The sequence below is a fragment of the Gopherus flavomarginatus genome, chromosome 2 (assembly GCF_025201925.1).
Source record: "Gopherus flavomarginatus isolate rGopFla2 chromosome 2, rGopFla2.mat.asm, whole genome shotgun sequence".
NCBI lineage: Eukaryota > Metazoa > Chordata > Testudines > Testudinidae > Gopherus > Gopherus flavomarginatus.
This window is the reverse complement of record NC_066618.1, coordinates 295,460,555-295,477,738: the sequence shown is the minus strand read 5'-3', so window position 1 is coordinate 295,477,738 and position 17,184 is coordinate 295,460,555. Positions and strand designations below refer to the sequence as shown.

The 17,184-nt window shown below is 43.2% G+C and overlaps 1 protein-coding gene across 16 annotated transcripts in view; it reads left to right on the top strand.

Moving 5' to 3' along the window:
• Window positions 1-17,184, top strand: part of TSNARE1 (t-SNARE domain containing 1) — a 757,898-nt gene that overhangs the window by 381,177 nt on the left and 359,537 nt on the right. For all 16 annotated transcript variants that reach the window (XM_050940861.1, XM_050940856.1, XM_050940858.1 and 13 more), the window contains one exon: window positions 14,881-14,971. In XM_050940861.1, coding sequence (XP_050796818.1) covers window positions 14,881-14,971 — 91 coding nt within the window. The remainder of the gene's footprint in view (window positions 1-14,880; window positions 14,972-17,184) is intronic.

The window sequence follows — 17,184 nt, the reverse complement described above, 5'->3', positions numbered from 1 at the left end:
GCTTTGCGGTTAAAGGGAAAGTGATGTATGCGACATAGCTTAGCTGTAGCAAGACATTTGCTGTGGTTCCAGCTGGCTGTCTTATTGGTACTGGAATTGCTGTACATTTGGCAAAAATAGAGAAGGGTGAGAGAGAGAATGAAAAAGTAACTGGAAGTGAAATGGATTACTGGTTTGGTGTAAAGTTCAGAGGTGTTGGTAAGCCCAGAGGATCGTGTTCTGGGTTCATTCAGTTTTTCATATTTCTTGGTGAGGGCTAGTGGTCAGCTACCTGTAAATATTTAATAGGATTGTGGGGTGTGATGATCTCTGACTGGAATGAACAATGAAACCTTCTCCCTCTTACAGCATTGCTGGATATGTGTGTTTTGTAGTGAGAGCTGTAAAATGGAGTTCCTGACATATGGACATTATAGATCCTATGGAAGTTTCTGCAAGGGTTAAGGGCTTACCTACAATGTCCTCGTCAAATTCTAGTTTATGTAATACACTGTGCCTTTGTAACATTCTGTATATAGCTAGAACCGGATAAAGTATATCTCAGTCCTAAACTATTGAGTAATAGATCTGTGCTTTATTGAATTCTTGCTTTGTCCTGCCCTAGATATGGCTGCATTTTAGTGGCAGGTGAAGTGCTTCATTTTCCTTTAAAAAACCCTGGGATAACTTGGGATGAATGGCACCACAGAAATATATGGTATACTTAACTTCATTGCTGAAACTGGAAACCAGTGGCCCAGTTCTCCCCTCGCTTGTACTTTGACTAATTTGTACCTATGTGAAGTAGGTGTATATGTTGCCAGATTAGAGTTGTACTGTTTTGCACTCCCTTTGCCCAGATGTAAATGACTGCACAAAGTGCAAGTCAGTGGAGCAGCAAGTCCTAGACGTGAACATGAAACAGTGTAGAACTTTCCTTTGGAGGTAGAACAAGTGGATTTAGCTCTTACTGTTGAGACTTAATGATACAGCAAAAGTACCCTAAGGCTTGATTAAATAACTACCACTTCCAGCTTGCCTTTCTTCTGTTTGCTTTTGCAATAAATGCTCAGTTGAAAGATGCATTGTGCTTTAACCTCTCTCTGCATATGCAAGCAACAGCTGAAAATCTAGAGGATAAGGCACGATATTGCATCTTGGCCATAACACATTAATTCACTAGTTGGTTATTCTGTGCTCTCGGTTTAAAGGCTTTTATTGCATCAGCAGGTGCATTGCTATACATAAGTGTGTCTTAACAGAACAATTCATTTCATTGAATCAGATCCTCAGCTGGTGTAAACTGGCATTGTTTTGGACTAGCCTGATGGTGCTGTGACAATGTTTTACAACATTGCTGCCCTGGGAATCGCAGGGCCTGGTTGTTGGATCTTGGATCTATATCTTGATATTTAATCTATATCTTTTGTCTACTAGATTAACAACTTTCCATGTTATTGGCTCTTCTTATATTTTTGTGTGCTAGATTAGCAATTGTTTGTTGACCAGGCAGGTACTTCTGACTGGGACCAGGTCACTCTGTTCTCCTGGGGTCTATCAAGGAATCTCTGGAGTACCTCATGCCATTGTAGCTGCTCCTGTGGTCGGTAGAGTTTGGAGACTAGAGGAATGTCTGAAGCTATGTAAATTATTATGCATATAAAATTCAATATACAAATGTGTATAATTTATGGGCCTGATCCTGTGAGATACTGAGCATTCTCAACTCCCATTGGCTTCAATGATTCAGACTCCAACCCTAAGACATAGAGGGGAATGGTAACAAGCTTAAGGTTTGAATAATGATTTCCTTACACTTCCATCCCGAGCCCTTTTGTTTTCATGCTCCTTACAACTAAAGCATGTAGGGAACTTACGTAAATGCAGATGCTCAGCATATCAGTGCTTGAACCAGAGATGTGAGATCATTGTGTCATGTCAAGGTACAATCCAGACCAATAAGTCACCATGTCACCACTGCCCTCTAACATGGGGTGCCCTTTACAATGCTTTCCTGCTGTAGCCTCCAGCCTGGACTGCTCACAAACAACCTCCAGTGTGCAAGTCATTCCCAGCTATGTCTGTGTGTGCGCAGCAGCCAACGAGCCACACCCTGGCTCTTATCAGCCTTGGTTATACTACAGGGTGACCCCAACACACCTGCATCCTTAGATTCCCGCCACCTCCCAGGTATGTATATCTTAACCCGCCGGCTTTCTCTAGTTTACATAAAGTCTGTTATATTTTTAATAGAAATAATATTCAGACAACATGCCACCTCAAATGGAGTTTCCCAGACACTTCAATTTAAACAGACTGGATTGGATAAAACAGTAAAACAAGTTTTTTAACTGGAAAGACATTTTAAGTAAGTACAAATAACAAGGCATAAAGATTAGATATGGTTACTAAACAAATAAAGCTAAAATGCAACTGGTGCCTAACTTAACAAACTATGTTAAATTTGTAAAAGCAGCAAAGAGTCTTGTGGCACCTTATAGACTAACAGATGTTTTGGAGCATGAGCTTTCGTGGGTGAGTACCCACTTTGTCGGATGCAACTGACGAAATGGGTATTCACTCACGAAAGCTCATGCTCCAAAACGTCTTTTAGTTTATAAGGTGCCACAGAACTCTTTGCTGCTTTTACAGATCCAGACTAACACAGCTACCCGTCTGATATGTTAAATTTAAAACACATTTTTCTCACCATTTGCTTTCAGCAGTCTTACTGACTAAACTTCATAACTCAGGATCCCTTCTCCCAGAATCCAATGAATTCTTCCTTTGTGGCTTCAGGTGCCGTGAATGAGTTGGGCAGGAGGTGAGAGAGGGAGGCCCTGGGGTGTTTGTCCTTCCTTTTAATAGCGTCACTCCTCCCCTTGAAAAACATTTTCAGCTGAGATTCAGGAGAAGAAGAGCTTATGTGGAAAGATGTCCCCTGGTGTTTTTTCCCACCTGTTTGAGCTTCCTTTATCACCCCTTCCTGCTCTATTTACTGCTTAAATGCAATTTTGGCAGTCCACACATTCCTTTGTTAGGACAAATTTGCCAAGTTCTTCTTGGGTAGGGCTGTAGTTTGAAACATGTGTTAATAACATCATAAAGGGAAATCGTATAACTTCACACACATCGCCACACATATTCTACCAGGGCAATAATGACCAGCAAATTATGAGTTTTCAAATGATACGTCGCAAGGCATACTTTGTACAAAGATTAATTCAATAGGGTGTGGACACGGGTACATTCTGTCACAATTATATAAGTCATCTCACCACATAGTAAACAGTAGTTTTTTTTCTTCTTTTATAAAAACAAATTACAATTTGTGCTACGCTTTCCAGTTGCTGTGCAAAAGACCTTAACCAGAGCATCATCTGAGAAGCATATAGTATATGATACAGTGTGTGACCCCTCTTAATTATAGTCAAATCTCCTTGATCACCAACTTCTAAATGTATAAAATTGTTCAGTTGCTTTGCAAATCTTAGACAACAAATGGGATAGAAAATCTAATAAACAGTAAATATTCATAGCTTCCAAGGCCAGAAGGGATCAGTGTAATCATCTAGTCTGACTAGGGTGGCCAGGTGCCCCAAAAAGTCTGGTTAAAAAGAGGTCCTGACAGTTTCCAGTCAGATCTAATGACCAGACACCCAAAGTCCAGTTACTGCAGGTGGGGAAGGCGCTGGGTCATCACCCGTGCAAGCCCCTACTCAGCTGGGGCCACCTCCTACTTGCATCGGGCGGCTGCAGCTCCCAGGCCTGGCTCTGCAAGCAAGTCCCTCCTGATCCCGGCAGGGGGAGGGGAAAGGTAGCAAGTCATGAGGAGGAGGGGGAAAGAGGAGTAGTTGGGGGGCAGGGCCTTGGGGGAAGAGGTGTGGCAGGGGTGGGTCATTGTGGGGGGAAGAGGTGGGGAAGGGGAGATTCCAGCACTCCTGCTGGAGTGTCTGGTATTTAAATATTACCAAGTTGGCAACTGTAAATCTGTCCTCCTGTATAACAGAAACCGTAGAACTTCACCAAAATAATTCCTAGGACAGATCTCTTAGAAAAAAAAAATCCAATCCAGTGGTGAAGAATTCACCACAACCCTTGGTAAATTGTTCCAATAGTTAATTGCTCTCAGTGTTCAAAGTGTGTGCTCTATTCCCCGTCTGAATGTGTATAACTTCAACTTCCAGCCATTGGATCGTGTGATACCTTCCTCTGCTAGATTGAAGAGCCCATTATTCAATATTTGCTCTCCATGTAGGTACTTATAGATATATTCTTGAAATGTACCTGAAATCCATGGTATTGCTCTTTTGTTAGGGCGCAGATGTGTGTAAGAGAGATCAGCCGTATCCTTTCTGACGTGTGCTTCTCCCCCTCTATTCCCTCTCCCAACACCCCTCCAGAGAGCTTTGGCTACAGTGTTGGTGACATAACTGTTGCAAACAAGTTTCTCTCTCAATTCTAGTTTTCATTGTGTGCTTTGGTCTTCAGTTCCTGTGCTGAACTGTTGTGTCGAGTTGCTGGGCCTAATTCTTTATGGCCCCACCCCGTGAGCGGTCATTTACACTTGTGCAAAATCGGCGTAAATGCTGCCATATAGATTGAAGAGTTGTCACCAGAGGTAGCTGTCTAGCTGTAGCAAATGAAAGAATTCCTTTTATTGTATGTAATTTATAAAGTGCTTTAAGATCCTTTTTGGATATAAGCAGCAGTATAAATTCTGAGTTACTAGGATGATATTGATAGATCAGATGCTTTAGAGTGGGCCCGAAGGCCCACAAGATAGGCTGAGCAGGTGATCACACGTTTAATGCATGAACAAGGGGGACTCAGAAGGTGGGTGAATGAAGTCAGCAAGCAGGAGCTGGGTGGATAAACCCCCCCTTGCACTCAAGCTTGGGAAGTGCCGATAAAAAAGTTCTCAGTACTGATACGGAAGCTGCTTGTGCGCCAGGAAATGCTCAAGACCATGAAGTTTGTAATCAAATGCTTCACCAGGTGCCGTTAATTAACCGCAGGCAATTCAATGCTTTGTGATGTAAACTTGCTTATATAAATTTGTGCTGTATTGAAGAAAGGGGGGTCTGGTTCTGGTTCTCTGTGGAGAATGGGCTTGTTCTTTGTTGCTTGTGTGCATGCATCAATAAAGAACTTGGTTTCGGACTTTGCTGGGCTGCCTGTCTCTCTTGCGGTCAGACAACGAACCTGAGAAGTCTGGGATAAAGATAACCCCAACAATATTTTGATAGTTAAGGTGTTGTAAACTCCATAAATTGATTTAGAGAAATGATATAAAAGAGAGAGTGTCCTGATGTCTCCTCTCTCGGCAATATGTGGTATCCACACAATCTGATCTGTAATCTCCACCATGCCCCAACTCTGAACTTTCAGCTGGGACTTGACCTGTCAGATATAGCGGCCAGTGATTATCCTGAAAGTATACTGAATGCCTCAGTCTAGCTCTATCCAGTCTGTTATTACTGCACTTGTCGCTGGTATTGTGTATGGCTGGTCCAACCTTTTAGACCCCTGTGTGCATGGCTGCATCTACCCCAACAGTTGTACTTCTGTAATAATCTGCCTGCTGAAGAGGTAGGAGTTTGCCCAGAAGATAAGGAGGCATGGCTTACTAATCAGGAATGATGGAGCAATGGCTGGGCTCACAGCTGCATTTGCCCAGACTTAAAATGCTCTCTGTAGCTTCTTAATGATCATTTGAATAGCCTCCTTAATGCCCATGCACATGCAGTAATGTATGTCACCTGCCCCAAAGAAGTTACACTCTAAGGCTACGTCTAGACTACCCGCCGTATCGGCGGGTTAAAATCGATTGCTCGGGGATCAATATATCGCGTCTCATCTAGATGCGATATATCGATCCCCGAGCACGCTTATATCAATTCCGGAACTCCACCAACTCCAACGGAGTTGCTGAATTGACAGGGGGAGCTGCGAACATCGATCCCGCGCGGTGAGGATGGGTGAGTAATCCAATCTTAGATATTCTACTTCAGCTACGTTATTCACATAGCTGAAGTTGCATATCTAAGATTGATTTCCCCCCGTAGTGTAGACCAGCCCAAAGGCTTTTCTACCCAGCGAGCAGTGTTACCTGTGTCGGCAGGAGAGTGCTCCTGCTCACAATGCGCTCTTCACACTGGCATTTGTCACGGCAAAACTTTTGTCTTTTGTGTTTTGTTTTGTTTGTTTGTTTTAACAACTCTGAAAGACAAACGTTTTGTCCAGTTGCCAGTGTAGACATAGCCTCAGACAGACAAAACAGAGACATGTTATTGAACAATAGTTCAGGTAAAGGAGAGAGTAATGAGATTACTGATGAGGGGAGAGAGTTTCTGGAAGGAGGTGGCTTTTAAGGAAAGATGTAAAGGGGCCACAAGGTGGAGAAAAGTTAAGGTTTATTCCCAACAAATAGGGCAGCATGAATGAAGGCCCACAGGTTCAATCTCAGTACTCTTGAGTGCTTGACTTCACAGTGCTGTGACATTTTTAACATCGTGCTGGTTTTTTTAGTGTTGTATGTGTGCACGTGCACACACAGATGTTTTAAAAATAATCAAACTTGTGTGGTTAAATCCCCCAGTTGTTTTGAAAATCTTTCATGCATGTGGATGTGAATGCTCCTTTTAAGAAAACGTGTTTTGAAATGCAGCCTCATATCATAAGGCTCCTGGCCATCCTAGAAATAGCAATTATGGGTTCCTCTTGTCTCCTAAATTCTCTTCCAAAAATAGGCTGAAAATTAAATGATTATTAAAGTCACTGAGGTCTTCTGATATTAATTTCAGATTTTCTGGTACTGTCCAAAGTGTGTCTGCAGATCCCTGATATGAGCTGAAGCTGTTCTGAGACCTTGCCAACTCATATAACATAAGCAAACTACAGAGACAGGGTGGGTGAGATAATATCTTTTATTTGGATCACCTTCTGTTGGTGAGAGAGACAAGCTTTCGGTCCACACTTACCTCTTGTTCTGGTCTGGGAAAGGTACTCACAGTGTCCAGCAAGGTAGAACGGAATGTTTAGCATAAGTAGCACATATTATAAGTGACCATTTAAGGTAGAGTGATCCGTTAATGTCTCTGCAGTCATAGGATAAAAAGAAGGGGTTAGTGGGTTACAGATTGTTGTAACAAGCCATAAATCCAGTGTCTTTGTTCAGTCTGTGATTTTTAGTATCTAGCAGAATAATGATTTTAATCTCCCACTAACAAGTTTTTTTGTCCCTGTTGAAGTATTGAGTCATTTTTTCTCCAATTTTTCCTTGTGTTGCTGTTTGTTTAATGAGCTTGGAGCCAGTTATTTCCTTTTTGAGCCTTTTACAAGCGTAATCCTAGGAAACAATGTAAAGCGACACTCTATGTTTCATTGGATTACACTGTGACCTTTCACCTCTGGAACTAGCATGTAAATCCATCCCCAAGGTGGTTGTTTATGGCAGGGAGCCTCAGATGGAGGGGAAGATAAACATGATGAACCCCTTAGGTTTCTCTGGTTTCAGAGTAGCAGCCGTGTTAGTCTGTATCCGCAGAAAGAACAGGAGTACTTGTGGCACCTTAGAGACTAACACATTTATTTCAGCATGAGCTTTCATGAGCTACAGCTCACTTCTTCGGACTCTCTGTCGCTTCATTTGAAGTCCGTCCTAAGAGTCTGATCAGATTTTGTACTTTGTTTTTCACTAAGAATCTCAAAACCTTGTACAAACAATACTGAACGTGCTTCATTACACCCTGGTGATCTAGAGGAGGGAAATGGAGAGATCACTTCGCTTGCCTCTCACTTTAAAGCTGGATAAATGAAGCATGGCTATGGTAAATTGAAGCAAAAATGGCTTGACTAAAACCACACAGCAAGTCAGTGGCAGGGCTGGGAATACAATCTAAGATCAGTTCCTGGTTCATAGCATTACAGTGACTCCTCACTTAAAGTCGTCCCAGCTAACATTGTTTCGTTGCAATTAGGGAACAGGCTTATTTAAAGTTGCGTAATGCTCCCTTCTAACATCGTTTGGCAGCCGCCTGCTTTGTCTACTGCTTGCAGGAAGAGGAGCCCGTTGCAGCTGGCTGGGGGGGGGGGGCTTGGAACCAGGATGGACCGGCAGCCCCCTGTCAGCTCCTCCTATCAGCTCACCACTCCCCTAAGTTCCCTGTGCAGCAGCTGCCTGCAGTTCAGCTGTCCCTCCCCCCACTGCCATGTGCTGCTCCTGCCCTCAGCCTTGGAGCTGCTCCCCAAGACTCCTGCTTGCTGTGCGGGGAGGAGGGAAGGAAGACGGGGGCTAATGTCAGGGTGTCCCTCTCACCCCTGCTACTGCACCCCGCTTACCCCATCTTCCATAAATCAGGGGGGGCAGACCAGGACTCAGGACTGAGGGAGCTTGCAGCAGCTACATCTCAGCAAGCTGATAGAATTAAGAAGGCAGTGTACTTAAGAGAGAGACACATATCTCCCTCCATTCCTGCTGCCTTGTGTAGAGAGAGATTAAACCCCCAGGGCTCAGCCTATTGCTAGTTCATCATTTAGCAGTACAGGACTCCTCCACCTCAACCAAGCTTCACAATCATCATCACTGTGTACCAGTGTTAAATTGTTTGTTTAAAATTATACTGTGTGTGTGTATAAAATATAAATATGTCTTTGTCTGGTGAAAAAAAAATCTTTGGACCCTAACCCCCTTACTTACATTAATTCTTATGGGGAAATTGGATCCCCTTAACATTGTTTCAATTAGTCACATTTTTCAGGAACATAACTACAACGTTAAGTGAGGAGTCAGTGTACTTAGTGCCTACAAATAAGCAATTTTTAGTCTAGAACCTGTCCGAACTGCATACTAGGAACTATACATCCAATGGGCCATACTTCCATATTAAAGAAAATGTCAGCCATGGGTTTGATTGTAGAATTATGTGGGCTAAGCTTTCGCCACCGGTGGTTTATAGTGTTCGGTATCTTTGCATCCTTTCTTATAAACATACATGAATCAGAAAAGTTTATTCCTCCTAAGAGAATTCCATCCCATTTATAGTCCTGCAGTTCATCATGATAGCCAGTGTAGTTCTTTTCAGCATGTATAAAATATTCACACTATATCTGTATAGATCATATATTTAACTTACTATTGTGTGGGTGACTTTTCTCAAAATGAAATTGTATTCATCTGAGACATCCCTTTAATTAACTTACACAGTTCCATAGGGAGAGGGATATGGAGGAAGCTACTAATAATAATAGTAGAGGCATATCTTATTACCATTGCATATTAAAGTAAAATAAAATGCTGCAGGAGGTGGAATTCCAAGGCCTTTATTTTTAATGAAGATCTTAATAGCATTTAATGTAAATTAAATATAATCACTGTCTGATTTCTGAATGTATCTCTGAGGCTGAAGCATAGTAAGTTAATTATGCTGACAACACACTTGCAACTACCAAAGTTGAGCACTGAAATGTTGTTTAAAATGTGTTTTAAAAGGGGGATAGAGAGCAGGTTTTTTTAAGGCAGACAAATTGAAGGATGCAAATTACAAGTTTACGCCAAACTTGAATGTATTATGTACTGCAGGGGTTCTCAGACTTCATGGCACTGCAATCCCTTTCTGACAATAAAGTTACTACTACATGACCCAGAGAGGGAGGGATCAGAGCCTGAGCCCCACTGCCCCAGGTCGGTGGGGAGGGGTCCACAACCCAAGCCCTGCTGCCCCCATCAGGGGAGAAGGGGAGACAGCCAAGCCCTGCCGCCCACGTAGAGATGGAGCTTGGACTTCAGCTTCAACCCTGGGTCCCAGCAGGTATAATGCTGGCCCTGGAAACCCCATTAAAATGGTTTGAGAACTGCTGATATACTGTATGTAAGGTTAAAATTTATATTAGAATCCAAACAAAACTGGGATTTTGCTCAACTTCAGACATTGAAAAGAACTGAATGTATAGAAGCAATGAAGCCTTTTACTTTCGGGATGGGGATTGTCTATATGTAAATTTCCAACTTCTGTAGATAGACAGATTTTTGAGGTTAAGAAGGTGACTGAGGATTAACTCTAGTGTCTTGTTCTATATTGAATTATATTAAAAGAAAGTATTTGTTAAAGGCTCAATCATGGAACCCTCACTCATGGAAGTCATGCACTTAGTAGGATGACTCATGTGGGGATTGGACTACAAAGTATTCCTCAGGACAGAAGATGTAATGATGATGGAGAGTTTGGTTTTCAGTCGTCCCTCTGTAACACTCTGTAACACTTTGCATGCGGTAAGATGTGATATTTTCCATAAATCAATGAAAACATAAGAGAGTAGTTAAAGGGATCATGAAATAACCAAATGTATTAAAGAGAAAGATGAATAATGGATTTTTCAATTTGTTGGCAGTTAAAACATCATTTCAATTTGAATGAACTCAAAAATTCCAACAAATGGTGGTGAATTGAAGACGGCAACAGCTTCATTTTGGATCAAACAAAACATTTTGTATGCCTTGAAACAATCTGGTTTGGTTTGGGTTGGTTTCCATGCAGTTTTTAACTTAAAAGCAAAGGAAATGAAGGACTAGTTTTGCAAGTTTTGGCGGCACAGCAAGCAAGCGGCGGTAGTTGTGGTGTTGGTGGCCAACTTCAAGCCCGGTAGTTAGAGCTCTCACTGGGATGTGAGAGACCCTGGTTCAATTCCCCCCTCTGTCTGATATGGAGCAGGGATTTGCAGTTGGGTCCCCCACATTGTGGGTGTATGCCTTGGCCATTGGGGGCTACAGAATACTCTGGTGTGTTGGCCTCTCTCAATCTCTCCTGTTACAGCTGTTCCACTCTATCTGCAGATAGAGTACTCTATGGCCTGGTGGATAGGGAACTCATCAGGGAGGAGAAGAGCCAAATTACTGTCCCTTCCCCACATATCAGGTGAGTGCCCTGACCACTGGTCTCAAAGTTATAAGGAGAGCATACTACTTCTCCCCCCTCCCATTCTGTGAATGGTATCTAAGCCCTGGAAAAAAAATGGCCGAAACTATTTGGTGAATTTGTGTCAAATTCATAAATAGTTTTAGGCTGACTGAAACTGAAGCTTTCAACAAGCTAACTTTTTGAAAAAAATTGACCAACTCTACTTATGACCAATTAAAATAGTTAAACACCTGTCTAAATCTTAGTTTCTCTTTAGTTCTTTGGCCTCTGTGGTGACAAAGGAGTCCACTTCCTCTACATAGTATTGCTGAGTCCTTAATGTGCATCTGAAGTGTTGCTGTGTGGCTCAGGAAATATCTTTCATTTATAGAGTTGTTATATATGGTGCATAAAATTACTGGATTTTGATCATGGACGGCTGTCCTACCTGTGTCAGCTGCTGGGGGTTTCTGGAGTTCTTGTTAAAAACTGATGGATCCTGCATAGGCTTGCTGCAGAGGTGAATACAATGGAGCATTGTGCACCTGGAGCAGTGTGCATGTGTCAAACTGCTGTAAGGTGCATATGGTGCAGTGTTGCTGTGGCAGGGAGGGAGGGTGTCAGTGGTACAGTGTGTATATGGCAGGATGGTACAATGTGCCTGTGATGGTATATATACTAAGAACATAAGAATGGTCATATTGGGTCAGAACTTTGGTCCATCTAGCCCAGTATCTTGTCTTCTGACAGTGGATAATGCCAGATGTCTAGGCATTAAGAGGATTCAGGACATGATTTGAGGACTGCCTGGAAAGAGACAGATTCAAAACCTACCTCTCTACCATGTGCTTCTGGGATGGAGTCAAAGAACAGACAGAGAAGAGCAGAGATTTTAGAAGGATAAGGCAGCTGGAGCTCCTCAGGCAGCCAGACCCAGCTGCTTTATATCCCAGACAGGAAAAGGAATCCAGAGTGGGGGATGAGGTGCCCGGACCACAAAAAGAAGACGCTGTGGATGAAAAATATATTTGTGCCCTGGAAAGACTTTCTTTTTGAGCTGGATTTTTTCCAAAAAGGAGAAGCTAGAAGAGCTGGCATGAGGGCCTGGAAGATAACACCCTTTGACAGTGCTTGTGGTACTGGGGTGGAGTGGGGTAGTGGGCGGGTTGCACTGTGCGACTGTGGGATAGAGGACTGATGTGTGTTTATTTTCTGTTTGAACTACTATCCGTTAGATACAGGCTCAGGTTGTGTGGTGTGATAGCAGCAGGATAAATGATTGTCTCTTTGTTTACCCTCTCATCACTCCATAGAGGTACTATGGACTCTGGTTGTAGTGTGCCACTGAAGGGGAAAAAAGATTCCTGCAACAGCTGGAGAAAATCACCTGTGTTACTTCTCTTCAAAACTACCAGGCCTTTTCATCTGCTTGAGTTTGGTAGAGAAGATAGTAGGTGGATCTGTATTTCTATTGTGAACATAGTATGTTTGACTACTAATATTATATGGACATATACCTATTTCATAGAGCTGGAAGGGACCTTGGAAGGTCATTGAGTCCAGTCCCTCGTCTTCATTAGCAGAACCAAGTGCTGTCCCTGACAGTTTTTGGGTTTTTTTTGCCCCAGATCCCTAAATGACCCCCAAGGATTGAACTCATAACGCTGGGTTTAGCAAGCCAATGCTCAAACCACTGAGCTATCCCTCCCTGCTGCTGCTGCCGACACCAGTGGTGATTGGCTGCTGTCATAAACAGATAAGTAAGCGTTAACAGAACAGAAGTACTTCATATCTCTTTTGCCTGGAAAGGGTTAACAAGATCAGTGAGCCTGGCTGTCACCTGACCCGAGGACCAATCAGAAGACAGGATACTTTCAAATCTTGAGGGAGGGAAATTTTTGTGTGTGCTGTTAGTGTTTGGTGGTTGTTCTCTCTGGGTTCTGAGAGTGACCAGATGTTCGACCAGATGTTCAACCAGGTTTCTCTCCAATCTCTCTGTTATAGGTTCTTATAGATCCAAAATAGTAAGTACTAGGTAGATAAGGTGAGTTAGGCTTATGTTTGTTTTCTTTATTTGCAAATGTGTATTTGGCTGGAAGGAGTTCAAATGTGTATTTGGCTGGAAGGAGTTCAAATTTGTATTTTGCTGAAAGGATTTTAATTTGCACTTGTATACTTAGGCTGGGAGGGTATTCCCAGTGTCTATAGCTGAAAGACCCTGTAACATATTCCATCTTAAATTTACAAAAATATTTTTTTCTGTTTTTTCCTCTTTAACTAAAAGCTTTTCTTGTTTAAGAACCTGATTGTTTTTTTTATTCTGGTGAGACCCCAGGGGACTGGGTCTGGATCCACCAGGGAATTGGTGGGGAGAAAGGAGGGAAGGGGGAGAGAGAGGCTAATTTCTCTCTGTGTTAGGATTACTTTCTCTCTCAGGGAGAGTCTGGGAGGGGGAGAGTGAAGGAGGGGGGAAGGTGAATTTTCCTCTCTGTTTTAAGATTCAAGGAGTTTGAATCACAGTGATCTTCCAGGGTAACCCAGGGAGGGGAAGCCTGGGAGAGGCAATGGTCAGGGAAAGGGTTTACTTTCCTTGTGTTAAGATCCAGAGGGACTGGGTCTTGGGGGTCCCCGGGCAAGGTTTTGGGGGGACCAGAGTGTACCAGGCGCTGGAATTCCTGATTGGTGGCAGTACTACAAGTACTGAGCTGGTAATTGAGCTTAGAGGAATTCATGCTGGTACCCCATCTTTCGGACGCTAAGGTTCAGAGTGGGGAATTGTACCATCACAGCTGCGTAAGACCATGTAAAAATGGCTGCATGTGGCCATGTAAAAATGACTTCTAAGCCTCATGTCGTGATATGCTGTGTATGCATTCAAGTGACTTCTCTGTTTTTCTGTTGTGCTGGATAACCAGCAAGGCTTTGGAAACCTGTTTTCAAGAATTGTTCTGTTCACCTGTAATTTATGCACTTGGTTTTCACATTTCTGCCCAACTTTTAATGAGACTTCATCCTTCTAGTGGGGTTGAGCAATACAATACGATTGAGGGGTTGGGATTAATATCTACTTGCCAGCAGCCATGTTTGATTTATCAGGTAAACTTCTTTGGGCAGAGTCTGGACTAGATTCATCAGGGAGAATTAGGCACCTATCTGCCACTTAGAGTGTCTAAATCCAACATTTAGGTGCTACTGTTATTCACAAAACCACTGCTCAACTGGTGCCTGACCTTGTAGTTGCATTGCAGTGCCTAAATCCCCCTGCTAAACCTCATTCTGACTGACTTTTACTGCCTGATACAGAATCTGTCTCCTGGTCTTCTAGATCTGCCATGGCAATGTCCTCTTGTAGCCGTCTGTGTCTCCCTCTGCACTGCGCAGCACTGGGTAGGCTGTCGGCACTCAGTAGTAAATCCAAGAAATAATCATCATGAACACTAGAGATTCCAATAACAGAATGGATTAGTCTTGCTTCCTGCTAGCACATTTAACTGCTTGCACCCACAACTGCAGCATGTGCACCTTACCAACTGGTGTAAATTACAGATCGGAATGCCAAACCTTATCCTGACCTTCTTCATCCTCACCTAGCTCCTTCATCACATCTCTTTCTGTTAGAGGCCCTCTTTCTCTTTTTTCTCTTCCTGTTCAGCCTTCCTCTCCTCCTTTGTTATTGCCAAACCAACTATCTGTAACAGTCTATCTGCTTCCCTCCACCCACCACTGACTCCCTTTGCAACACCCCATATTAAACCACAGATCCAAACCCATATCTCTTGCTAACTACAGCTGGTGACCATTTCCTGGATTCCTTCTCTAGCATTTACTATTATCCAACCTTCCTGTTGCTGCTTCTGCTATTTATACCTGCCGTCACAGCTTCATAGCATAGCCTGTATGTATTCTGCTGTTATAGCTGTAGTGTGTTATGAGAGTTATGTGAGTGAGTCATTATAAAATTAAATTGTAATTGTAATTTGCATGGTCTCTTTTTTCTCTACAGGCATGCAACCCAGCAAGAGACCAATAAAACCATTACTACCAGCACGAAAGCTATCAAGCAGCTGTCTGAGATTGTCAGAGGTTCATCTAGGGTATGTGTCTTTGGAGATGCCATTTAGATAGAAAGTTCGGGTTTGGTTTTTAAAGATAAGTGATGGGCAGCAAGTGCCTTAAAGTTGCTGAGCTCGGTATCTTTATAATTTTCTTTGCTTTGATATGATGGTAGTGTTGAATTGCATGCTGCCTCGATAAATCTTCATTGCAAAACAGATTCAAGGGACCACTGAGGACTTCTGGAAAGAGCTATCTCCTGAGGCTGGCTCTCATTAAATTAGAAATCTATAGCCGCAAAGTGAAATCCCAGCTCTTTCCTATACTGTGTTTAAAACTTAAGAGCCCACATGTCAACTGGAGTAGCAGGGGAATGTCCCATAGAAGTCCTTAGACACTAGTTAGTGATGACATCAAGAGAGGAGCAAATTTCACACTGGGTACAGGTGAGTCTTCAAATAAGTGAAAGTGGATGTAAGTGGCAAAGGAGTGACACTCGCATGATGTGGCATGCATTGAGTGCAAATTGTAGTAAGAGGAGGCCCTAAGATATAAACCTTGGTATCAGAGGCCCGGTATGAGGCCTGAGGCCTGAACTAAAGTAATGGTCAAGACTTTGCTAACATAAAGCAAAGTTACGCTGTGAGCCAGAGGCAGGCCCTGTTCACAGAAGCTGGCAAGGAAAGGGCTGATGCTGCAAAAAGAGACATACCTGAAAGGTACTGGACACCAGATAGCAGAACATTCGCATACTTGTACACTCCACACAGATAACAAGGAACAGGCTGACCCATCCCAATGACAGTGCCAAAAGGGTAATATGACGGATAGAGTTGTTTTGGTCGAACCAACATGTACAAGGTGAGAGGCGGCACCTTACTACATAGAGGGGTTGTGCCTTGCTATGTAGAAGAGTTGCACCTCAATACATCAGGAGTGATGTGTAACTTGTTTGTACCTGTGTATAAGAATGCATCCCTGGGACGATGTCTTTGTCCAGCCGAGGGGGCAGTGGAAAGTCCTGCCACTGACTGAGCCGCGTCCATTGACTGGAGGCACGTACTCGTAGTATGTCCTATAGAGTAAAAGTCTGGAGGGAACTATTATTGTGCTCCGTACGGCAATAAACCTGGCCGACGTGCCTTCGTACCTTACTAGACTCTGTGGTCATTGGGGGTTCTCTTCGGGTCTGCTGTGTCAGCTATCTTCGAAGAGCTGGGACAGCACACAGAGGGAACACACGCACACAGCCGAGTGATATCAGCATTGAACAGAGCAGAGCACCACACCGGTAGCATCTGACAACACAAATATGTTCAATTTACATACTGAGAGGCAGAGATGGGAAAATCCGAGCATGCTGAAGCTCGCACAAATGTTGCTGCTAGTGGTCCCTTTATGCCCAGTGTCCTGGTAGGTAGACCACTCACCCAGGATGGGGGAAATGGGGGTTCAAAGCCTCACTTTGTAAATTAAAGCAGTTTCTCACCATGTTATAATTTATGCCATGCCAGCCCCAATTTTCGCAGGGGTATTTTCAGCCCCTATCCACCAAGACCTTGACAGTGCCCCCCTCAATGTCATAAATCCTGCAAGCCTTTTTTCTGGAAACAGTTATTTATCCACATGCAGTCAGGCTATGATCAGAAAGCAGATTGGGCTAAACAAGACTTTAAAAATAAATAACTTGGGCTGGATCCCATGCCGAAGGTTCCTGGGTTTGACCTTCGACCTTGGTTAACTCTCAACCAACCTTGGTAGATGTGGACATCTAATGCACAAATTGAAAATCCCGGTGTGCAAGTGTGGTTCCCCACGGCAGACCATTGAACATATCACTACCTACTGCCCAATTTATAAATATAGAGGAGGCATTACTTCAATAAATTGTGCTATTCCTGATGTAGCTATTTGGCTTGATCAACTTCCGGTGAAATTGTAATTGCTGCTCTACACCAGACATAGGAAAGAAGGAGAAGAAGCTCCTAACACAAGCTGGTGCATCTCCCATCGACTCCCCCAATTTCGTGTGGGTTACACCCCTGGACAACCAGCAATTTCTAACAATTTGCCACTTACACCCTTTTTCTGACCAACTTTTTCTTTCTAACATGTAATTTACAACCATTTATGTCACTGCTGAATTTGGTCCAGCGCATTCTCACTGGGGAAGAGGCCAGGGCTGGTTGTGTGCTTATAAGAACGGCCATGCTGGGTCAGACCAATGGTCCATCTAGCCCAGTATCCTGTCTCT